Source organism: Cricetulus griseus, chromosome 8, assembly GCF_003668045.3.
Source record: "Cricetulus griseus strain 17A/GY chromosome 8, alternate assembly CriGri-PICRH-1.0, whole genome shotgun sequence".
NCBI classification, from domain to species: Eukaryota; Metazoa; Chordata; class Mammalia; order Rodentia; family Cricetidae; genus Cricetulus; species Cricetulus griseus.
Genome location: NC_048601.1, coordinates 94320869 through 94346631, shown reverse-complemented (window position 1 = coordinate 94346631; position 25763 = coordinate 94320869). Strand labels below are relative to the sequence as shown.

General features: G+C 40.9%; 1 protein-coding gene across 1 annotated transcript in view; it reads left to right on the top strand.

Moving 5' to 3' along the window:
- Rbm33 (RNA binding motif protein 33) overlaps window positions 1-25763 on the top strand; it is a 108693-nt gene that overhangs the window by 43088 nt on the left and 39842 nt on the right. Inside the window, exons 8-11 of the mRNA XM_027428637.2 lie at window positions 4581-4752; window positions 9570-9778; window positions 12687-12969; window positions 15005-15063. Of these exons, the coding sequence (XP_027284438.1) occupies window positions 4581-4752; window positions 9570-9778; window positions 12687-12969; window positions 15005-15063 (723 nt within the window). The remainder of the gene's footprint in view (window positions 1-4580; window positions 4753-9569; window positions 9779-12686; window positions 12970-15004; window positions 15064-25763) is intronic.

Sequence of the window (25763 nt, the reverse complement as noted above, 5' to 3'; positions counted from 1 at the left end):
GTAGAATTACTAAGCTAGACTAGCATGGCGTTTGTTTGTTTATTTTAAGGTAATTACCAAATGGTTTTCTAAAAGTGATTGTGCCATTTTAAACCCTTCATCTGGTTGAGAGTCCTCCTTGTTCCGCATTTGGTACCAGTGTTTTTCTTCAGCCCTTCAATGGCTGCATTGTTTTGGGTGCCTAATTTCTTTGATGCCTAATGATACTGAGTACTGTTCAGATATTCTTTTGGACTTAATATAGTCCTTGGGTTTTAGCTGTGTTGTCTTTAAAGCTGTCTTTTTATGTTTTTGTTTTTGAGACAGGTTTCTCTGTGTAGTCCTGGCTGTCCTGGAGCTCACTCTGTAGACCAGGCTGGCCTTGAACTCAAAGAGATCCTCCTGCCTCTGTCTCCCGAGTGCTGGGATTAAAGGCTTGTGCCACTGCCTGACCACAAGTTGTCTTTTTATATAAGTTACAAAATATATAAGGTCTTTGTTGAGATTATTGTTTATGTATTTGTACTCTACACAGACAGTATAGTTTTTTCTTTTTCTTAATACATTTTTATTTAAATTAGAAGCAATCTTATTTTACATATCAATCCCAGTTCCCTCCCATCCTTTCATGTCCCCCACCGATGCCCCTGTCCACTCCCCATGGAGGATGAGGCCTTCCATAGGGATCATTAAAAGTCTGTCATTTCATTTTTGGCAGGGGCTAGGCCCTCTCCCATGTATCTAGGCTGAGAGAGTATCCCTCCATGGGGAATGGGCTCCCAAAGTCCATTTGTGCACTAGGGATAAATACTGATCCACTGCTAGAGGCCCCATTGATTGCCCAAGTCTCCTAACTGACACTCACATTTAGGGGGCTTGGTTCGGTCCTATGCTGGTTCCCCAGCTGTCACACTGGGGTCTATGAGTTCCCACTTGGTCAGGTCAACTGTTTCTGTGGGTTTCCCCAGCATGGTCTTGACCCATTTGCTCATCACTCCTCCCTCTCTACAACTGGATTCCAGGAGTTTGGCTCAGCGTTTAGCTGTTGGTCTCTGCTTCTGCTTCCATCAGCTACTGGATGAAGGCTCTAGGATGGCAATTAAGGTAGTCATCAATCTCATTATAGGGGAAGAGCATTTAAGGTAGCCTCTCAACTATTGCTTAGATTCTTAGTTGGGGTCATCCCTGTGGATCCCTGGGAATTTTCCTGGTGCCAGATTTCTCTTTAAACCTATAATGGCTCCCTCTATTAAGATAACTCTTTTCTTGCTCTCCTCTATTCTTCCCCCGACTCAATCTTCCTGATCCCTCATATTCTACTACCCCCTCCTCTTCTCCCTGCCTCTTTCTCCTTCCTCCCTCCTCCTCCCCCGATGCTCCCAATTTGCTCAGGAGATCTTGTGCCTTTCCTCTTTTCCAGGAGACCATGCATGTCTCTCTAAGGGTCCTCCTTACTTCCTAGCTTCTCTGGAGGTTTGAATTATAGGCTGGTAACCCTTTGCTCTATGTCTAATATGACAGTATAGTTTATTTGTATGTTCTTAGTGTCTGTAATCTCGAAAGTGGTTGCTAGTTAAGTTCTTAAATATTTTAGATATCAAGTCTGTTGGTTTGTGAATTTTTTTTCTGAACCCCTGAATTATGTCTTCATTTTCTTAAATTTAAGTGTTTTAAATGAGAACAGATGTGTTTAGGGTGGTATGGCTGTAAACAAATAAATGTCTTTAATTATATGGGAGTTTTGCCTATATACATGCTAGTATGCCCTGTGTGGTGCAGCACCTTTGAAGGTTAGAGATGTTGTCAGACCTCCTGGGTCTTTTGTTGAGCCATCTCCCTAACCTCCAAATTTAAGTTTTTTCCATTTTTTATGTTTTGATTTCATTTTACATTCCAACCACAGTTCTCCTTCCCACCCTTCCCCCATCACCCTTTGCCTCCTTCCTAAACTTATAGTCCCTGGATCTGAACCAGGGACCTCTTGATCTGCAGGCAAATGCTCTCCCCCTGAGCTATACTCCTCCAGATTTAATTTTTTTTAAGTAGAAAATTATTTGGATGAAGACCAAGTAGTTTTGTGAGCTAAGAAAATTTTGACTACCCCAAGATTGTAAAATTAGCTTCCTCTTGTGGAAGGTCTGTGTTATTAGCTAGTGTTAGTTTAGAGTTAGTGGCTGCTTTGTCTAATAGCATCTGAGGTATGAGAGCATTGTTTTTAAAGAAAAATGTTTCTCCAGCTGTTGCACTGGTTTGCTATGCAGGCTTACCTTCCCGTCAAATCAGTGTGTTTTTTGTGTTGTCAGCCTACCTTTTTTTAACCCTCAGGTTTTTCTGCTCCATTAATCTGTTTTTTATAAAGTCAGTATGTTAGCACTATAGCAGTTGGAATAATGGAACATGAAACCAGGTACTGTAAACCCACTAACCAACTTTATTCTTTCTAAGGTTCTTTTGTATAATGGAATTATCAATATCTACTAGAAGTCTGGCTACAGTTTTGATAGAGATGGCCATGTATCTCTAGATTAAAATGGACAACTTCATTATTTAAGTTTATTTTAATATTAAAAGGTTTTGTTTTTTATTTTTATACGTGTGTGTGTGTGTGTGTGTGTGTGTGTGTGTGTGTGTGTGTGGTTATGTACATGAGTGCGGGTGCTCATGAATATCAGAAGAATGTGTATGACCTGCCAGTGCTGGAGTTACTGGTGGTTGTAAATCACCTGATGTGGGTGCTGAAAACTCAGTTTAGATACTTTGATAGAGCAGTATGTACTCTCTAACCACAGAATCATCTCTCCAGCCCTCAGGTTAATATTTTAATAAATTATCTGTTAATGAAAGCATTTTTCTTCTTTCTCTGTAATCAGAATCCTTTTATTTCTTTTGCCTTACTGACTTCCAGTGGAAGTGCTATGTATACCAACCAAAAGAGTGGCTTCAAAGCAGACTTCTTGCCTTATTTTTAGTGCTAGGAGCAAGGCACTAAGTGCTAGCTTGAGTTTTGCTCTCAGATTGAAGATGTTCTTTTTGATTCTAGTTTGCTGGTGGTGATTTTCTAATGAATACAAATTTTAGTAGTCTCTTCTTTTGTAGTAGTCTCTATCTATTTTAGTAGTCTCTATCTATTGTAATCATATAACTGCTACAATAAGGTTTTTGCTTTGGTGGACATGATTTCCTCTCTGTGGCCATATTACTGAATGTGGTCTGTGGATCCAGGTGTTGGCCTTAATGGGACCTTGTGAGGAATGTGGACTCTCAGGTCCCACTCTGGCCTTCCAAGGTCAGAATCTGCTTCTGATGAGCATTTCCAGTCACTGGTGTACATGTTAACACAGCAGTCCTGCCTGAGCACGTGGAGGAAGGGCATGTGGCATCGGTGCCTTGAGGACTCATCATACATGCCACTCACTCTATTTTCAGGGTTGCATACAGTGATATAGAAAAGGCAGTGTTGCATTAGCTTCTGCACCATGCTGAGCCTCCCAGAACTGAGTCGCCGTAGTTTTATTAGACTAAAAGTGAACTGTCGTCAGTCTGTATTGTTCAGCATTGTGGTTCCTGGAGCTGTGTTCTGTTTGTGCTGCTTGTTAAAGATTCTGTCTTACAGTTAGCTTTTCACACTGAGAATGTTTAAGAAAGGCAATTCACAATGATTCTTTGGTTTTAGCTTCTTTTGTATTTTCTAACAGCGTGTCTTTGTTTCTTTTAAGAGTAAAGAATCTTTCTTGATAATGAAGAGTCAAGCTGCATTTTTATTTTACATTGTTAGAAAGTGTTTAAATGATCCCTAGACTCATTGCATGCCTGTTTTCAGCTGCCAGTGTGCTACTGAGAGTGACCTGAGAGGGAGCTAATAGGGTCTTAGGAGCTCAGAAGGAAGAATTGTATGAAAAAATACGCTTTAGTTTGGGTTGGCACTAGTGGGAGGTTTTGTAAGGGACTCTGCCAAAATAAGGTTTGGTTTTACTATGAAAAAGTGGCAAAGGAATGGTTTTGTCTTTTGCTGGTCTCCACACTAAGTGTGTGATAAGTTAACACTAAACAACAAGAGTGAAGTAAATTGCAAGTGAAGGCATAGTGATGACATGTTCTGAAGACTAGAACAGTAGCAAGCAGCCACGAACCCCAAAACTGACAGGAACAGCTTACAGAAGGTCAAAGAATGTGATTCGGAACTATGAGCTGTTCAGCGTATGTGGCTGAAGTAGGCATTGTAGCTACCAGATGGATTCTGTACTGTTAACTCTAGTGTTGCCTTGATGGTGTGGATTTACAAGATGTTAGCTTACTTTGTTGTCATATACAAATTAAGTTGTGTGGGAACTTTGCTGTGGTCTGGAATTAGATGTAAGACAGCAGGGAAGTTCAAATGATGTCTGTATTCTAGCAAGTGTGGGTAGCAGCAGTGTGGAGTCCTCACTACAGGCAGGAATTTGAGGGTTTTCGAGAAGTAAGTTTCTTTTTAATACATGATGTTTTCTTTCTACTGGAGTTGTCTTCATGTTTCACATAGCCTTTTACTAGGATCTTAGAAGTATCCTTACATTTTAAGTGACTATGGACTCACCTCTCCCTGTTTATCTGTCTGCTTGTAGGGAGGAATGGAAACTCTGGAACTCCAGAAAGACATAAAAGAAGAATCAGATGAAGAAGATGATGATGATGAAGAATCTGGAAGATTGCGTTTCAAAACTGAAAGGAAAGAAGGAACAATTATTAGGCTCTCAGATGTAACTAGAGAGAGAAGGAACATTCCAGAAACTTTGGGTAATTTTTGTTTTTGGCCTGTGGGTAATTTTTTTTCTTTTTTTTTTTTTTGGCATGTTTCCCCAATCTTCATTTCTACTTCAGATGTCTCCATATCTTATGATTGATTGTTGGTGAGGGTGTATGGTATATGGAAGGCTGGTGTTCAGCTGGGCTGTGCTAATCATTCTGCCACACAACCACTTCTGGGTTATAAGTGTTTGAGTGAAATATTTACAAGTTTTTTTTTTTTTTTTTTTTTTGGTTTTCTTTGGGAGTATATGGTCCAAAGCTGCTCTCCTTCATGCCCTGTGTTCCTTACTGTGCTGAGGTGGGATGCTTGGCAGGGTACTGGCTCTTCTCTACTAGACTGCCTCTCAGGTAGCCAGCACTAAATCTAGGCCAAATTGGTTTTATTTTGCACTTGTAACATCCTTGTAGTCATCCTTTTGGGTTCTCTCTGTTCCTGAGTGTTCAGTGATTAGCTTATAGAGATCATTAACTAGATGTCAAGAATCTGCTGTTAAAGACCTTCCTCACACTGTTGCTGGGTGACAGCAGTGACCCTATCCCTATCTATAGTCTGTGTCCTTTTCCACTGATCATTGGGTTTAATTGGAGTGTCACAATCACCTCAGGGCTCGGAATATTGCTTAGCAGTTGAAGCATTTCTCTAAAACAGTGGAACTTTTCAAAGTAGTGTTGGGGCCACTCCCAGCCATCTTGAGTCTTCAGACCCAGGCAGTGCCCAGGAAGATTGTATTTTCAGTGTGCTCCTTGGGCTTTAGGAGAACAGGCCCACCAGGGGCCTTCTAAGGGGAAGGCAAGGCTCATAGGACATCAGAGTCTATATACCTTTTTATTTGGGTCTAGATAAAATCAAGATCAAGGTCTCGTCACCTTGATGGTCTCTCTCTCTCTCTCTCTCTCTCTCTCTCTCTCTCTCTCTCTCTCTCGTGTGTGTGTGTGTGTGTGTGTGTGTGTGTGTGTGTGTGTACTGAAGTTAGCAGCTACATCATAGTCCTTATCTTTATTTTTAAACACCATTGTTTGTGGACTTATAGAAAAGTGTTGTTGGGTTCATAGTTCCAAATGGTTTGAGTCCATGATGACAAAGCAAAGGTATGGTGGCAGGAACAGCTGAGAGCTCAAGTCTTGATCCACAGATAGGAGGCAGAGAGAACACCACAGTCACTGGGAATGGTGTGAGTCACAAATCCTGCCCCCAGTGACATACCTTTCCAACAAGGCCATCCAGATTTCTTAATTCTTCCCAAACAGTTCCAACAACTAGGACCAAGCATTCAAATGTATGAGCCTATGTACCTTGTCATTCAAAGCTTGGGTCCTGGAACCCTGGTTAGGAACAGTGAGGAAATGACGAAAAGAAAGACACACATACAGTAAAGCTGGGATCAGGTGAATTTCTTTAACATTGCCTTGAGCTACCTCCAGTGACTTGGTGGAACCTCAGCTTTTTCATTATGTATAGCACAGGGGAAAGGGCTAGCTAGTCTTGGTAGAAAGTCTGTATAGGGTGGCAGTCTCAGGCTATAACCATGTGGGAGGAGGAAGCTGATAGTCCCCCCACACAGATCAGTTGTTCATATTTGGACTCTGACTCCAAGGAAAGCTTTGCCAATTCTTCTTGAGCCTAGCCCACATGGCTGTAATGACTTTTGCCAATTTCCCATGGGTCAGTTAGCCTTGGAGTCCTCAAAATAATTGTATACATCTCAAAAACATATTCTTTCAGGATTTCACCCACTTGGGGCTTCTCCTGTTCCCTAACCTATAAGAGGCCATTTTCATTCAAACCACAATATGGTTGTTTTTACTACTAAACAGGCGAAAGCAGCATGAGTCTTTCAGGGACACATACAAATTCTCCCAGTGAATACTAAGCTGCCATCACCAAAAATTCAACTCATTATCATAGTTGTTAATATTCATTTTATCTCCCTCCCAGGTTGTGAACATGGTTGTTCTGAAATGTTCCACTTGTCTGTCTTAATACTTTTTGTTTGGTACATCCCTTTTTCAGGGTCTTTGCCTTCCCTTCTTTCCCGAATCATTTATACTTTCCTTTATTCAAAAAGCTGTCAAGTCTGCTTTCTTTTCCAAGGTACCTGGCAGCTCTAACTAGTGGTCTTCAGAGACAAGAGGCTAGGGGTATTTTGTTGTAGACAAGTTGCACCCCTGGAACTGTGAGGAGGAGAGAGCTAGGAACCCTTAGAAGTGGTGCTGTAAGGGTAAACAATTTGATTATTTACTGTTCTTCTAAAAATACTAAGTATTTTTGTAGAATGTGGTAATTTGGCTAGATAATTGGACAAAGGAAAATGTTAAAAGTTCTTTTGTCTCACTGGGCAGTGGTGGCTCATGCCTTTAATCCCAGCGCTTCAGAGGCAGAGGCAGGTGGATCTCTGAGTTCAAGGCCAGCCTGGTCTTCAGAATAAGTTCCAGGACAGTCAGGAATAACACAATGAAACCCTGTCTCAACGCACGTCCCCCCCCCAAAAAAAAAAAAATCTTCTGTCAGTGAGTTGTAATTTAAGGAAGTTTAATGTTTGCAAAGTTTACCAGTAACTTCAGAGTTGGGGTCATTTTCAATATGCAAAGAATGTCACCACCCATCAGATGAAATGGTTTCCTGAGAGAAGGAGCTTCCTGCTAGGGCTCACACCTTCCCACACAGTGGGTGTATGCAAGGCTTGATGTGAAAGAGGGAAGGGTTTCACAGACTCTGAGAGCTGCAAGTTTACATGAGTGTTACCTGTTAGTTTGTGTCCCCAATCCCAAGATGGTGTTTATTGAATTATAAAGCAGTTTGCCTGCTTTTATACTGAGATAAAAGTGTGTTGCTACTAGAGTCCCTTTGTTCTCTAGTGGTGTGTTGTTTTTGGACAGTTGATTCTATTTTTTTTTTTTTGTTTTGTCATTTTGTTTACAAATAAAAAGCTTTTAAAAATTAGATTTATTTATTTTGAGTGTTTGCCTGAATGTATGTATGTGTATCACATGTATGTGTTGGTGCCTGTGGAGCTTAGAAAAGGGGCCTGGATCTCTTGGAACTGGAATTAGGAGTGGCAATCTTTACATCTTATTCTGTTGAACTAACATCCTAGCTACTTTCATTGAAGACCAAAGACCTGTGGGAAGAAAGAAACTTTTCACCTAGTGACAGTGCCACATACTCACCTTTTTTATACTATGATCCTTGTTTTTGTTTTAAAATTGTTTTGGGTTCAGTTATCATTTGAGATTTGTCATTTTTATCTTGCCAAACTGTATTCCATAAGCCTGTATTCATTTTAACTATTCTATAATTATTTAGAATCAAATATATTGTTACTAGTTTAGAAAGGAATGGGTAATATAATTGTAGTTGCTTTATGATATATCTCTTTACTTTAGGATCTGGACATAGTTCAGAAAACACTTATGGGGAAATTAACATTTCAGTTGAAGTTACAAATGTAATTTCTATCCTGTCATATTTTGGTGACCTTTGTGACAGCTTGTCTCAATTGGAGGAGAGCATTTTTTCTTGCTGATTAAAGATGTCATTTGAAACCATTTTATTACTGAGGATAGTAAAATTAATCTTGACATTCAGAACCACTAGAAAAATAATTGCTGATTCACTGCATAAAATGTGTGTGTGAAGCAATCATGTAGTCAAGATTAAAATAAAAATCTGTACTGGTTAAAAAGAAATTATTATGTTTTCTTTCCGATGGGTCCATATTCATTTGAAGGAGAGGGAATACCATGTCAACATTTTTAAGAAAATGAATCATAGCTTACAGATTATTAGTCTGAGGTTGCAAAGTAGATATTTAAAGTCTACCCCCAGTGGAGAAGAAAGGCTTCCAGTAGTGTTTATTTGATGTTTTGACAAAATACACATTTACTAATATATTAATAGATATATTACCACATTTAGACATTACTGTAAAATAAAGGGACCATATTTGGATGAAAGGGCTTTTTCCCCTTAGTGGCTTAGAATAATGTGGTATTGGAAGATTCTTAGGGTCTATGCCCATGTTCATTGTACCCCCAAAGCATGGGAGAGACACAATTAGCTATGTAAGGTAACTGCAGTGTTTAAAATAGCCAGCTTTTCTTTGGGTGGCTTTCCTCTCTTTTGATAAGGTGTCCGTATCTGTCTGTGTGTACACACAATGTCTTTTTATATCATGACATATGTACTAATGAATGTAAAAGTTTAAAGTGAAATACAATTAATGAATGTTCCATTCTTTAGGAGTTATCCTTAATAATTTTATTTGAGAAGGAGGAGGTCAGTAGTGGCTTTGATTTACATCAGAACGCTCAGGGTATTTTTTTCCTGATTCTGTGCCATTGCTCTTTAGTAGCAACCTTCCTTCCTTCCTTCCTTCCTTCCTTCCTTCCTTCCTTCCTTCCTTCCTTCCTTCCTTCCTTGTTGTTTTTAGAGACAGGGTTTCTCTGTGTAGTCCTGGCTGTCTTGGAACTCGCTCTGAAGACCAGGCTGGCCTCGAACTCATGTGTATCTTCCTGTCTTTGCCTTCCAAATGTTGGAACTAAAGAAATCTACCACGCCCAGGTAGTGGCATTTTCTTACTGGCCTAATTGGATCCCAGTGGTAGAGGAGGAGAGTTTCCAACTGTGATGGTCTGTGAATGACTGCTTTTTAAGATTCACTTGGCACATTATGTGAAAGTGAAAACATTTTAAGATTGATAGATTGACACTTGTATCAAGAGTTTGCTACTTGGTCTTACTGTTCTCTCCCCACAGATGTATGTAGTGTGGGCTGTATTTTAACACTTGTACATCTTTTTACATAGAGCTTTCAGCAGAAGCCAAAGCTGCATTGCTTGAATTTGAAGAAAGAGAGCGACAGCATAAGCAGGGGCGCTATGGTTCCCGGCGGGGAGGAAGGCGAGGAGGCTCTCTGATGTGCCGTGGGATGGGAGACCAGAGGAGAGAGAGCACTGAGAGGGGACGGATGAAAGAGCACAGGCCCGCCCTGCTTCCTACACAGCCTCCTGTCGTGGTAAGTATGGTGTTTCATTGCTGTGTCTACCAGTTCTGGGGCAATGAAAGTATGTTCCTGTGAGTCACAATTCACACTCACCTTTTCTGAAATGACACCGAAGCAGTAGAAGCAATGGTTGAAGTTTCTGGGTTTTGGTCTTTGGTACGATTTCATTTGTAGTCTGAGGATTGGGTCCTTCCATTATTGGGTAGTTAAAAAATTACCTCAGCACTTTCATTGAGCAGCGGGTGGCTTGTGTGGCTACAACTGAGCTCTGCTTTTCTCTCCTGTCAGTGAAGCCCTCTCAAGTGCACTACTTTTGATATGCTGGTGTTAATACCGATAAAATTTAGGCCCTAGTCGATGAGAGTGTTTTCTCTCTCTCTCTCTCTCTCTCTCTCTCTCTCTCTCTCTCTCTCTCTCTCTCTCCTCCTCCCTCCCCCCTCCCTCCCTCCCTCCCTTCCGTTTTCTTCCTTCCTTCCTTCCTTCCTTCCTTCCTTCCTTCCTTCCTTCCTTCCTTCCTTCCTCCCTCCCTCCCTCTCTCTCTCTCTTTCTGTTTTTTTGTTTGTTTGTTTTTTGTTTTTGGTGGGTGTGGGTGTCCTGAGATCGTTTTTCTGTGTATCAGCCCTGGCTGTCCTGGAACTCACTTTGTAGACCAGGCTAGCCTCCAATTCAGAGAGATCCCTCCTGCCTCAGCCTCCTGAGTGCTAGAATTAAAGGCGAGCACCACCACCACCTGGATAGATTGTTTTTCTATAGGTTTTCCCTTAACTATCAGTTTTTCTTAATTGTATCTTAGGAAACTGTTCATGAATTGAGACTGAATTATGTAGTTAAACTTGAGTAAATTTCTTCTGAGTATCTCGGAACAAAGACAGGAGTCATGGTGTTGCTTTTTATTGTCCTTTTGTTCAGCTAGAAGTAAACTTGATGGCTTTCTCCTTTGGAAGTCAGTATTAGGAGAGACATAATGTAAGATGCATCCCTAGTGTGCACCACATAGTCCTCCAAGACTTGCAGCCTGCACTCGGCCTTTGATAACAATGTTTCAGGTATTGTCCCTTGTTGAGATGATGATGTGGAAAGGGTGATTCAAATGATAGCATTTGAAAGTTTGGTGACATCAATACATAGTTCTGTTGCACACAATTGGTTGGTTCTCCATCAGCGTAAACAAGTTATGCCCAAGCTTGGTTTTGCATCATCACGAGTGCCACAGAATTCCTTTTTTTATTTACAGGTGAGGGAGGTTAATGGAGAGAGGGTTGGGCATACCATTAACACCCAGTTAAAAACCAAAGGTAACTGGCATCCTGACAGAGTAGATGTACCTTTGGCTCCTGGTGACTACCTGGTAGGTTGCATTGCCACCAAACAGCTGGTAGACTGAGTCTAACCAGCAGCCATTCATTTAAATCAGGCTTAACAGCCTCCAGCAGAAACCAACCAAGGAATTTGAGGTAGTTACCTGGTATTTCCAATTTAGCTTTTTCTTCATTGTTTCTGTTTCACATATTTTTATATCATGGGATAGCAATAGTAAGATCTGTTAGAAACAGTTTGCCTGTTAGCCATTCTCAGTGCTATGGTATTTTTACTTTTTAAGCAGTTGCTCTTCTCTTCCCTCCTTGTCAGAAAGTTAGGGGGCACTCCATCACCAGATAAATGTGCTAAGGTTTGAAGTGGGGAGGGGGGCAACCCTCAGTTTCAGTGCCTGCCTCTTTCAGTGAGCTCAGACAACACATGGCATTTTCCCAGTTTTATAAATTACACACTTGGGTGCATCAAGGCAATAACCAGAAGGGTGTGCCCTGGAATCTTGAAAGAGGGGAGTTCAGGTTTATTGTTTCCCGAATCCTTGGGACATCCTTTCTGAGGAAAGACAGTCAGCCAATGTCATATACAATTTAACTTTTTAATCTTCTTGTTCTCTGATGTCCCTCCTTGTCCTTCATGGGACTGTGGCTCTTCTACCTGCTATTGGCCATACATAACCTGTTTGACAGGCCCGTGTTCATCTTCTCCATCTCACATGATGAGCAGGTACTCACTTTCCTAGAGTGGGCGTCATTGGGAGTTCCTCGCCATGCGTGCTGTGTTTTTACTTGGAATGCAGAGACTATAATTGGCCATCATCCCAGAGAAAACAACTAATTAGACAGCTGAATTATAAGTGTTTTGACTACTAATTGACACTATAGCTGATTTGATTTGTGGGTAAAAGCAAAATTCATGGAATCAGATTGCCTGAATCCAACTCACTTTCTGGCATTGTCAGGAATAGGCTTGCTGCTTCCTGTACAACCTTTCAATGGCAACTTGAGATAAGGGACTGCAGTAGTTGCAGGCCCAATTTGGGTTGTGCTTTTATTTGTTTGCTTATTTTTGGTCCCTATCCTCTTATTTCTCTTTATATGCTGTACCCCTCTCTTCTTGACCATACAGAAAGTCCTTTCTCCTGGTTTTCTCCATTCGTGCTCTGTTAATTCTCTCTGAGCGAGAATGCATCCCTTCCCTGCAGTGCAGGCTTGGCCCAGATATCACTTTCTCAAAGCAGCTTCTTGGAACAGCTCCCTGTAGCCTTGATCCTTTCTCAGTGGCAGGCTTCTAGTGCTCTCCTGTCTGTCTCCTCGAGGAGAGGCTGTGTTTAGAAGCTATGGGCTTTGCTTGTTATGGAAAGTTTTGTTTCCTGGACTGAAGTTTATTTTTCAGAGTCCATGCTGTGTGCTTTGGGCTATCATGTCTTTTCTCCTTGCCGTGGACTGGTTGGGCTGTGTGCTGTCTTGTGAGTCTGTGGTCAGCTTATTTATCCTTTTGTAAGTTTATTTCTGAGAAGTCAATTGGTAGAAGCTTGGTACCACAGCAACATTGCTTTAGTTTTTTCAAAGTGCTGATTTGTTAATTTTTCTCTTTTGGTGATTTTCAGGCTCACTCTCCAAGATTAATCCCTCCTCCACAGCCACAGCCTCCTCCACCACCGCCACCACCTCAGCAGCAGCCAATCAGAAGTCTTTTCCAACAACAACAGCTACAGCCGCTCCTCCCCCTGCAGCACCCCCATCACCCGTCCCCACCTCAGGGAGTGCACATGCCTCCCCAGATGGAGTCTCCCAGGATGATGCTGACCCCTCCCCCAGTGACTCCTCAGCAGCCCAAGAACATACACATCAATCCACACTTTAAGGGGACGGTGGTGACCCCTGTTCAAGGTGCGTGTTCTTTCTGGTGTGTGCTGAAGTGCTCTGCTGGCAGATTCACAAAGCCACCATAGTAGCAGTTAGACACTGCTCCAGGCACCTTGACTTTGTTGGAGAGCAGAGCAGACGAGAGTTGTCTTTATGCTCGTGCTCCTTCATGTGCAGAGGCAGTGCGCCAGCATCCAGGGCTGGTAGTGGGGTTTGTGTGGTGTGCTAGGTGCAGGTACAGAGGAAGAATAGAGCAGAGTTCAGGGAGGGAGTGATACAGTTATCTGGGGGTTCATTGAGCAGGTTAGTTTTTAAAGGTGGCTTATCAGGGAAGATGGTCATAAGTCTTGGAGAGATACATAACTAGGAGGGGCTGTTGATAGTGAGCCCAAGGAGAGATGGCCAGCACTTTGTGGAGTGACAAAAGGAGGAAAGTGATGCAGGTCCTGCTTGTCTAGGCCACTGTAGGGAAGAGTGCCTGGGTTATAGTGTATTAAGATGGAGCAAACAGCAACTGTGGTTGCCACATAGCTGAAACTGGCCATTGGATAGTAGAATGCATTTTCATGTGCTTCTGTTTATGCATCATTTTAATGCACATTTTTCTTTTTTTTTCTTTTTTCTTTTTTTTTTTTCTCTGTGTTTTTTGGTAGTGACTTCTTACTACTTTTTGATCCTTATACTATGAAAATGATACTAGATCAAAACCACTGTGGAGACAATTGGAAACATTAACAACACATTTGGCCCGGAAGCCACTAGTGACTTCACAATGGTAGTGGTAGATGAAGAAAGAACAGAGGCATCAAACATGAGAATTTACAGGGATGACAGAGCAGTGGTTGAAGAAGATGCTCTTAGAGCTCATTGTGACTGCTGCTCACAGTCCGTTAGCATTTGAGGCAAATTGGAAAGGTGAAAAGGCTTGATAGGTGGGTGCCTCATGAGCGGACTGATAACCAAATAAGCATCATTTTGTCTCAGTGCTGTTCAGTAACAACAAACTATTTCTTGATTAGATTATGATATGTTGAAAGATGTGTAGTATGTGATAGCTCATGAAGACCAGCTCAGTGGTTGTACCAGGAAGGTACAGTGGAGCACTCCTCAGAAAAGGATATAATCATGTTTGCTCTGTCTGTGGCCGTCTGTTCCATTATAGCTTCTGAGCCTCAGTGAAGCTGTTTTACCTGAGACACGTGCCAGCAAATGATGCAATGCATTAAAACTGCGGTGCCTACAGCTTCACTGTCCAGTGGGAAAGAGCCAGTTCTTTACTATAATGATTTTGTACCATACAATCAGTGGTTCCAACGTTGAATAAATTAATCTATGAAGTTTTGTGTCATCTGCCATGTTCTCCTGACTCCACCCGTACTAAGTGCAGATCCTGCATCCAGGAGCTTGAGTGACTCAGTAAATGTTGAGTCCCCTTGAAGCTCCTTAAGGTCACTATGAACCCAGGAGCTTTGTTGCTGCTCACTTCTTGTCTCTCATGTACCTAATGTTCGAGTGAAGAAAACCTTATTCTTGCTGGCACATATGAGATCCTAGCAGTATTTGATCACTTAGTACTTTGTAAATAAAATTAAATTGAAGCCCTAATTCTTGGGAGAGGCTAAGTGCTACGATGTGTCCTATATATGCAAAGTACAGATTAAACTAGCACTTCTCAGAGTCTTAACAGCTGAATACACTTAAAAGTCTTTTTAAAATGTACACCTTTAATCCCAGTGCTTGGGAGGCAAAGTCAGGTAGCTTTGAAGTCAGCCTGGTCTGTATAATTTCAGGTAAGACCTTGTCTCTAGACAAACACACACACAATAAAAAGATTATGTTCGCCGGGCGTTGGTGGCACACGCCTTTAATCCCAGCACTCGGGAGGCAGAGGTAGGCAGATCTCTGTGAGTTCCAGACCAGCCTGGTCTAGAAGAGGTAGTTCCAGGACAGCCTCCAAAGCCACAGAGAAACCTTGTGCCATTCTTTTCTTCACCTTCACTATAATCTTGAGATGAGAATACTCCTTTTTTTCCTCTGAATATAGCTTGTTCTCTTACAGTGCCCTTGCTGCCAGTTCCAAGCCAGCCGAGGCCTGCCGTGGGACCCCAGAGATTCCCAGTGAGTAGCAGCTGTTCCTCTTTCTGGCAGGGGAAGCACATGCTGACTGAGTGATTACTGGTACTGAACGTGCCCAGCCAGATACAGTGTGGGCATTGGTAAATGTTGACTGCAGTCTCTGCAGTAGAAAATGTTTATGAAAACTTTAAGGTCAATGGATGTGTTAGAGAAAAATTGATTTTAACTATAAAATTGCTGAATCAAGACTATCAGCAGAATTTCTTTCATCTTAAAGAATATGAATTCTGATTTTTGTCATGGTTGTGTTGAGGGCACATCTTACAGGCACGTGACATCTATGAATCTTATGTGTCAAATCCTAGGAAACAAGAATGAGGTGCTTGGTTATTAAAGAGCTGTGAATATTCCTGAGCCGACATATTTCCTATTCTTAAATGAAAAATTTAGATCTGAAACAAAGTATACACTCATGTGCTTCTTGTCATTTATCTGTAACTAGAAGAAAACAGTGTATTTGCTTTAATATATGCATTTTCTTTCTTTGAATTCTTTATTAAAGCCCTGAATATTTGTTCTTTTTAAGAACCATGGGAAAATTAGTCCAGGCAATGAAATGCTAATGTCATTTGGATGGAAAAAAGAAAGTGAGCAGGGCGTTGGTGGTGCATGCCTTTAATCTCAGCATACAGGAGGCAGAGGCAGGTGGACCTCTGTGAGTTCGAGACCAGCCTGGTCTATAAGAGCTAGTTCCAGGATAGCCTCCAAAGCCACAGAGAAACCTTGTCTAGAAAAGTCCCCCCCCCAAAAAAAAAAAAGAAAGAAAGAATGAAAGAAAGAAAAAGAAAGTGAGTATGTGTGTGCTATGTATTGATGATGTCTGTGGTAGCTCCAGACAGGTTAGATGGAGAGCCTGCCTACTAACCAGTTCCATTGAAAAGCCCAGTGTTGGAATCAGGGTTTGGAGTAATTTATCATTTGTGGTACCATCTGAAGCTGTCTTTCTGACCTTGTCCCATATTTAGCTAAGAGTTTTACATAGATTGCTGTTCAAGTTGTATGCAGTTAGCTTTTAATTGGTTGTTTTGGATACCAGTCCCTGGTCAGAATGTCTCTGTAAGTGACTGTGTCCTCCAGGCGACTGTGGTGTCCATTCCATGCACTCTGAGGAAGCACTTGTCTCCTTGGTTTAATTTGAAATGCTGCTTCCTTGTGTGAAATTTGCTATTGGTCTTGTTTTCATCATGATGCTAGAATTTGATGTAAAAAAGCAATTCTAGTTCTCAGAAATTTATGTAAACAAATTTTGTGAAACAAAGTGCTTGCCAATATAAAATTTGAGTAATTTGCAATTTTCACTTAACTTGTATTTTTCAGTTGTACAAACAGAATTTTATCTGATATTAGAAGGAAAAAAAAAAAACCTCATGATGTTTTAAGAGGAAATGACAAGCTTAGCACTTTGAGGTCATTGACAACTTAAAGAACAATTGGTTCTCTCCTCCTACCATGTGGGTTCCAGGGATGGAACTCAGATTGTATGGCTTGGTGGGCAGTATCTTCACTTTCTACCTTAGTACTCTTCTATTGCTGTAAAGAGACATCATGACCAAGAAAACTCTTACAAAAAGGAAACATTTAACTGGGGGTCTTGCCTAGAGTTTTAGAGGGTTAGTCCGTGCTCATCATGGTGGGAAGCAGACAGGCCTGGTGCTGGAGCAGTAGGTGAGAGCTTCACATCTGACTGGGGGGCGTGGCGGAGAGGGAGAGAGAAACAAGAGGCAGAGAGATACTTGGCTTGGCCTGGCCTGAAATGGGCTTTTAAAACCTCAAAGACCATCCTTAAAGACACACTTTTACCAACAAGGCTATACCTCCTAATCCTTTTCAAACAGTTCCAGTCTGTGGAACTAAGCATTGGTGACTAAGCATTCAAATGCATGAGTTTATGGGTCAGTTCTCATTTAAACTACCACATCCTCTGAACCTTCTCCCTATATATAGATTGAGTGATTGGAAATCAACCAATCACTCAATCTATATATAATCTCTCTCATATTAACCGTTCACTTTTTAAATTTATTTTTAATGTTTTTTATTAATGTTTTGCCTGTATGTATGTCTGTGTGGGGGTGCTGGATCCTGGAGGTACAGACAGTTGTGAGCTGCCATGTGGGTGTTGGGACTTGAACCCAGGTCCTCTGAAGAACAGTCAGTGCTTTTAACCACTGCTGAGCTTTTTCTCCACCAAATTTATTTTTTAAGGTCTAAAGTCTATGAGATGGTATTAATATTTCTGAACCTTTCATTGGAGAATTGGAGAAGCTCTTTCAGGGCACAAAACTATGTTCTGTTTCCAGGTGGCTCCCTGTGCTGGGAAGTAGTTGAACTATATGTTGGCTGTGTGTATAACTGAAGAAACCCTGTGGGTCTTTGTTGGCCACTGTCTAATAATGTCTGCTTTATGAATAATGTCCTAGCTTCTAGAATATGCAGGGCTTCATATACTTTTAGGTCTTTCAGAGAAACCACTGTGGGGCTTGTGTTTTCAAGTACAGTAGAGATAATGTTGTGTTTTTTAATTTTTTTTTTAATCCTTCAGAATATGGAAGGGAGATAAAGTCAAGGCTGTCTTCTGACATTTGTTAAATCTGGGACTTTAAAACAACAACTACAAAAGGCTTTTTTTTTTCCCCTACTACTATTTTAAGCATGATTGCCATGAATATAAACTTGATACTATAAATGTTTAGCAAAGATCTGTTTTATGGTGGTTCACAATTATTTCATGGCCCAAGCAGAAGTAAATGAAGCCCAAGTTGGATCTTTACTTAATATCCAAGTAAAATGATAAAAACAGTAAAAAATAATATTATGGTCCAATTTGACCATTTATTTCTGCTGATCATTTACACTGCAGACCCTATCACAGCCCTTCTCAAAAATTGAGAGACAGCATTTATTACACAGACTCTTGCTTTGTAAAATGACCCATAATTCCTACACAGTGGCACATGCCTATACTCCTAGCACTTCGGAGGCTGAGGCAAGAGGACCCTGGAGTAGATGTCAGCCTGAGCTAATTAGCAAGACCTTACCTCAGGAAGAAAAGGGGGAAAAAAAAGGTGGGGACTGGAGATGATATCTCAGTGGTGGAATGCTTGACAAGGGATGTTCAGAGTTCTAAGTTCGATCTTTAGCATCAAGTCACACACACATGCACACAACGATTATACACAGAAATGATAAAGTATTTAGTTAAAAAACCCAACTATAAATTTTCTAGGTGTAGTGGATTCATTGTATTTCCTCGGTACATAAAATTAAATTTGCATTTGAAAATCTTTGTATTAGTTTAAATAGAATTGGAAGTTGAACAAAGTAAAGTTTTGTTTTGTATTTCCCATGTAGAGCTCCTTTAAATATGCATTCCCATTGCCCTGAAGATAGATATTGTTCTAGGCAGTGCTACACACACAGTGCACAGCTGGTTCTCCTGTTAGTAGAAGTTGTGTGTCAAGATGTTTTCTGGGGAGATGCAATACACACGTCCACTCACCCCAGATATCAACTGTGGTGATATCTTGCTGTACAAATAAAGCCTGTCTGAAGGTCAGAGAGAAGAAGCAAGCCACTGCCACACCTCACCTCCTTCAAGTCTAAAAAGAGAAGAGAGTCAGTTCCTGTTTCTCCCTGCTTATATCCTGTTTCCACCCAGCCACCTCACTTCCTGTCTCTCTGTACAGACCTCCAGACCTCAATGGTTAGCTAGTGGCCATTTCCATTCTCTGACCTTCAGACAGACTTTATTTGTACAAGCAAGCTATCACCACATATCCCCCACCCCCTTTTTTTTTTTGTCTAAAATTAAAAAAAAGGCTATAACTAATATAAGAAAAACTATATACAATAAGTATATACAACTATATACAATAAGTATATACAATATACAACAGACCAAGGTATGGATCCAACTTTGGTGAACCAATGAGTTTATTGGAGTTACTTACAGAATGTGGGTGAGGGGTAACTTACAGGAGCAGAAAAGACAGCTGCATGTCCACAGCCCACCTTATCATGTGTGACAGCTCACAAGCATCTGGGAACCTAGAGGACACTGTACAGCCTGCAGGGAGCTCAACAAATTGGAGAGTGTCTTTTCCAGATAGCTCAGTGAGTCAAAACATCTCTCAGGCAGCTCTGCTGCTTTCTGCTTCTTCAGTCAGCTTGTCTGGTCTCAGGGTCTTTTTTGCAGCTTTTCTCCTATGAGTCTTCCTTGCAGCTCAGTTCCTTCTGGAGAGGGACTTTCAGTGTTTTTTGTTTACTCTGACAGGGAGGGGCCTACTGAATCTGGTCAGTTTCAGAAACTTCCTGAAGCTATTTTGAGTTGTTTGCCTTTGGCTTCAGGAGCTTCCTTCAGGATGCAGTGTTTCAGCTTGAAACTGTTATACAGTATTTGAGTTGAGAGTTGGCAAAGTGAGTAGTGTAAAGAAGAATGTTTGCATTTTTATACTTTTTGCTTTGTAAACTTCAAGGATACATCGAACCTGTATTGGATGATTGGGAGGAACATACTGAACTAAAAAAGATTGTTCTCATTGCCATACTGACTCTGAAGCCGACAGGGCAGACCTGGTTAAGGGTGGCCCCAGTTCCAGGTCTGGAAAGGGCCATGGTGCTTTTGCCACTCAGCCTGAGCAAGTTGTCTCTTACTCACTAGATAGAGGTAACAGCACTAGTTTAAAAGCCCATCTTATTGTCTATTTTATGAAAACTTAAGGAATAATTATAAACTAGTTTGTTGCAGGATACTTGATCATGCTATGAACCCCTAGATTATGTTATTTACTGGGAAAACCTGTTTCTAGTTGTGGTGTAGTTGAGCCCTAGCACACACCTTTAATCCAAGAGTTTTCTGCTTGAATATTTTCAACAGGATTAAAGAATCTCAACCATAGGTCAAGAGTCGGGACAAGCAGGAAGTGAACATAAAATTATTAAGAAATAACCATAGAAAATAAAAGGGAGTCAAGAGGTTGATTAGAGAGACACAGGAAGTAGAAGAGAGGGATATTGTTGGAGATGGTGGAAGAGAGGCTTCTGGGTCAAGGGCTCTACACTAGTATGTAGAAAATTTTCATGGGGATTTTCCTTGAGATTTGTTGGTGTGATATGGTTTTTTGTTGTTTTGTTTTGAGTGGTGCTGGGTCTTGAACCCAGATTACTCCCAGCCTTTCCTGCATTATATTAATACAGACTGCCAGTCAGCCTAATAGCACTTTTGCATGTGATAACTTATTAGATATTCACTCTTAATGTACTCTTGACAGTGTAACACTGACAGTGTGTATTAGATAATTGAATGTCATCTTTTAGAGCAAAGACTTAATGTCAAGGTGAGAAGTGCTCTAAGAAGATCCTGTTTTAAGTACTTAGTTTTGGAAGGAACTGTTATAGAGGTATCTGGGTCATGGCTTTGGGGTCATATTAGTCTTCACACAGGGATGTGGTTTCTAACCCTTTCCACCCATGTACAGGGTTCCTTAGTACTTTATGATATAAGCTTCAGGCTAAAAATTAGGTCTATGCACTGGATTTCCTTTTTTAATTTAATGAAATGGCTATTTTGTATTTCCAGACTAGGCTTACAAATGTCTTGCAAATATAAATTGTATCTCACTTGATACCGATGAGAGAATGGCTACTGAGAGAATGGCTACGTTTCACCTTTGTCTTGAGTCACTATTAGTCTTCTGACTGTAAAGTACACCTGTTATTTAAGTAATAGATGCCCACAGGAGCTAGTCGAAGATGAAGAGCATCCAAGGCAGGGGTCATAGGTCTCCTTTCTGGCCCCTTGCCTATTAGTGCCAACCATGGCACTCACTACTCACTGTGTGGACCAGAGCTTGCCAGTGTCAGTTCAAAACACACCTGTGTCTTGTTTTTTCCTTATAGACAGTTCCTGTCTTTGTGTGTTTGAGTTCTACTTTCAATGTAAATGTTCCCAGTTTTCATGTTAAAGATCTTTTTAGTTTTACTGCACACACAGAGATGGGCCCTACTGTATATGCCATTACCATGACCGTTGTGAGTCTTTTTCTTCAAGTTTTTTTTTTTTGTCCTACAAAAGACAACTTACAGCAATGCCAAAATGTCAATTGTTGCAATAATTCTTACTTTGAAGTTTTGCTAAAATAGTTTCCATTTTCAGTCCCATTACTGTTTTATATATAAATCTCCATTTAAAACAGTTGTTCTCAACCTGTGTGTCAACACCCCCCCCCCTCCTGTGGGGAGTGTCAAATGACCCTTTCAGATATCACCTAAGACCATTGGAAAACACAGATAGGGGCCTCAACCCAATATGAAGAACTATATTAAAGGGTCCCAGCATTAAGAAAGCTGAGAACCACTGATTTAAAGCTTCCTGACATCGGATATTAGAGCTGTTTCAGTCCTTTGATTTCACACTGTTAAATTAGGCTGATGATGTTTCTGGTGACCAACAACATGTGGGTAGGCTGTGAAAACTTCATTAAAATATTTGCATTCGATATATTTTGATATTCTTTGTCTTCCCCATCCTCTCCTCCTCCTTACCCACCCAATTTCATATTCTCTCTCTCAAAATACACACATACAAAACAATAAAACCAGATGTTAGCCCAAACCCCAGTAAGACCCTCCCCCCCCCAAAAAAAGCACAGCACCACTCCCCCACCCCCACACAAACACACACAAAACCAATAGAGTCTCCTGGGCATGGAGCCCAACCTGGAGTGTGGGTGCTGTGCCCAGTTAGACTTCATTGGAGAAAATTGGTTTTCCCTTTCCCAGCAGGTATCAATGGCAAATAGCTTCTTGGTTAGGGGTGGGATTTTTATGTCTACTTCCCTTTCTCCATACTGGTGTGGAATGATTTCCTGTTCGTTGTTTAAATTAAGGATGAAAATGTGTGTACTTTTAAGTTGGAATTAGTCTTTAGCAGTGGCTCTATTGTTCGGCTTGACCTGGTGAATGATGCTGGTGGGGACCAGGGCTCTGGGCGTGCTGTGGTTCATGGTATCAGGTGCTGATGATTGGGGCTTGCTGTCTGGGTCCTGAGTGCTATTTCATGCAAATCATGTCTGAGAGACTGCTGCAGCAAATCCCATTTCTTTTCTGATTATAGCCTCACTGATGAGAATCAAGACTATGCTCTCCAGGAAGGAAAGTCTTGCTTTTGAGTGCTTACAGTTTTTACAACATGGCTGCAGTGCCTTATAATTATCACCACGTAAGATTGGGAAGGGATGATGGGCATTTCCTCTTACCAGATCTTTGAGTAGTAGCAGGGGAATGTGGTAGGAGGTCCTTCCAGCTGTCAGATAGTGTCAGGCTTGCAAGCAGACAATGCAGTTTAAAATGCAGGTGACAGAATACCCAGCATCCTCCGCTTGCTTCTGGGTTTCTGATTAATCATGATTACCATACATTATCATACCATCAAATTTAATCATATCAATGAATGCCCATCTGCAGCAGTAACAGGAGCAGCTAAACACAGTGGAAACAGCGATTAAAGAAAGAGGTGGTTTATCAGATTCAGTAACCCATTAACTTGGCTCTGCTGTGTCGGTATGCCTTACGCACAGAACTGGAGGTGGGATTGGGTTAAAGGCCACGCTAATAACCCAAGGCCAGGAAATAGCCATTGAAATTGTTTCATACCGATTTGTTTTTTGTGCATTAATCAGAATCATTGCACTATTCTGTAAAACTACATTATTTTACATATAAAATAAACAGTTTGTCTGCTTTCTGGGTAAAAATATTAATTAAATTGGAAGCAGCACATCTGGCCACAGCTCATCATCCTGAGATGTACAGTGCCATGTAGTAGTACACTTGTGTCTTATATATTCAGGGTGTGTGTGTGTCTGTGTGTGTGTGTGTCTGTCTGTGTCTGTGTCTACCCATGCATGCCTTGGCATTCTTAGGGAGTTCTGAGAACAGCTTTTAAGAGTTGGTTCTCAGGTATTTAGGCTTGGCAGCAAGAGCCTTTACCCAGCAAGCCACTTTCCTGTCCCTAGACCTAACTCCTGAGTACAATTTCCCAATTCACAGTATAGTAATGCAGCCCATTTATGTTGCAATTTAGTCATGCAGCCACCAGTGTTGCAGTTTAGTAATGCAGCTGCCCATATTGGACAGTGATAGAAAGTTAAAACCATGGAATTGCTCTCTAAACCAAGAAAATGTCTTCCATGCTTTTTGTTTTGTTTTTGTCATTGTTTTTTAAGTTGTAGTATGGTATGTTTGAGAGAGAGCCCATGCACCCATACCTAGGCTATTAGTGATTATTCCTCAGGATCACTTTATTTTAAGGCAGGAGTAATCACTGGGACCTGGGGTTTGTGGTTTTTTATGCTAGGATGGCTGTCTAGTGAGCCATCCTGTATTCCCCAGCACTAGGATAACACATGTGTTACCATACCTGGCTTTTACCTGTGTCCCCAAAATCAAACTCAGGGTTTTCATACTTACCTAGTAGGCACTTTGCAGCTGACCCATCTCCCCAGCCCGTAACATTTATTTTCTCAGGAGTTTTTCAGACACTCATAAATCCGTTTAGATGCATTATTTTAAAAAGATTTTATTATCAGTGTTAGGGTTAGGGCACAAGTGCCACCCACGTGTGTGTAGAGGTCAGAAGGAAAGTAGCATGAGTTGATTTTCTCCGGCATGTGGATTCTGGGGGTGGAACTCACATTCACAGGCCTGTGCAGCAACCACTTTTTTCCCTGAGCCATTTTGCCAATCCTAGATACATTTTAAAGATAAACTTTGAAAGATGTCCTTAGACACATTGAAATGCATTTCTTCCCAGTGATTAGACTCCCCCCCCCACACACACACTTAAAATAGTATTTTTGTTATAATGGTCTGTGAACTCTTTATTATGGTAATAGATAATAAAGGGCAGTGCCATCACACAGGGTCTGTGTTTACCTGCCCACCCTGAAATGTGTCTCTTAGGAGTCTGGCTCCTGCCCTCGGGACATAGGGCACTTGAGATTCACTGGCTTTGCTCACCTGCCGGTAACTTGTCCTTGCTTGTTGCAGGGTTGTACTTAAGTGCTGCAGTCTGTTTATTCACTCCAGTATTGCTGGAGACGTGCTCATCTTTAGGTTGTCAGGGGGTCATGTGGGAAATGTGTTCACAGGTGGGAATTTACAGGCTGCATGTTTTTCCTCCATATAACTGGACTGTGGCTTTGGGTTTTTGGTTTGTTTGTTGTTTTTGAGACAGGGTTTCTTTGTTACCTGGTTGTCCTTGAATAGAGTGTCCTCACTACAGGCTATCCTCACTTTGTAGACCAGGCTGGCCTCAGATTCAAAGATTTGCCTGCATCTGTCTCCCAAGCACTAGGATTAAAGGTGTGTGCCACCACCACGAAGCTATGACTCTACTTTTTATCATTACTTCTTTTTTCTTAAAAAAGTCTTACAGCAATATTGTTAAAGATCAAGCTTGAACTAAAATAATACTGGCAGATTACTGCATTTTAGATTTTTCTCATAGTTTATATTCAGCAACCTTAGGAAGCAGAGGTGTTATTATTTATTTTCTCTACTTACAAACTGGAGGTGCTGAGTCTTAGAATTAATTACTTAAGCTCACATAGTGTACATAGCTGTGCAGATGCAGCATTTGAACCATGTCCATGTCCAGCACCCATTCTTTTCATTTTTATGCTTTACCTGTCCTTAAATATCAACATGGACTTTTAAAAATTATGATTGCTTGTATTTATTTTATTATGGTATGCCTGTGTTTGCACATGTGAGGATGTCAAAGGACAACCTGAGAGACTCAGTTCTCTATTTCTACCTTGTGGTTCCAGGGGCTCAAACTCGGGTCATTGAGCTTGGCAGCAAAAGTGCCCTTACCTTCTCAGTTCTTACAGTAGCTCTCAACATTCATTGTTAATAAATTTGCTTTATAAAAAAGAGAGCTTGAAACCCAAGAAGTGGAACCAATTCTGCAAGATGTAACAACCCTTGGTGTGTTCAAAGAGGACTTGCTAGCGGGCCCTGCTGTAGGCATGGCTGGTGTAGGGGAGTGTGCGATGCTTTGTTTTGTCACAGAATGCAAGACTTTTTTTTTTTTCCCCTTGGTAAAAGTAGTATTTTAGACAGTGGGTTTTTAGCTTACAGTCACTGTTCTAGTTTATTACTTGAATCAAAAGTGCCTTGCATAAATTGATTCAATGTTCCTAAACATTAAACTAATATTTTCCTTCTTTGGAATGTTCTACTTGTATCTATAAATACAGGAAATACCTTCTAGAAAAACCAGTATATTTAAGCAAGGCACAACCTTAAAGAAAAAAAATACTGTGGAGAATGCTCAGATAAGAGGATTAACACATTGTGATAGAAGGCTGTAATTTTAATTACGTCAGGGGTCACTGGTGGTCTTTACTCTTTGCTTTTACCCCCATTTAATCAGAATTAACTGAGAGGTGCTCTTGAGTGTCAGTTGGCTTCTTATACAGTTCTTTGCATTTTAAGTGAGATTAATAAATGAAAACATGTTATACAGGAAGGTTGTAATTTATTGAAAGATTCACAAAATTTCAATGACATTGTTAAAGTATTTAATTAGTCTTATTAAAACATACCAACTGACCCTTTTAGAGACATTGATAAGTGGCATAATAGCACTTGAAGCCTTTTTATTCTTGCCTTTATAC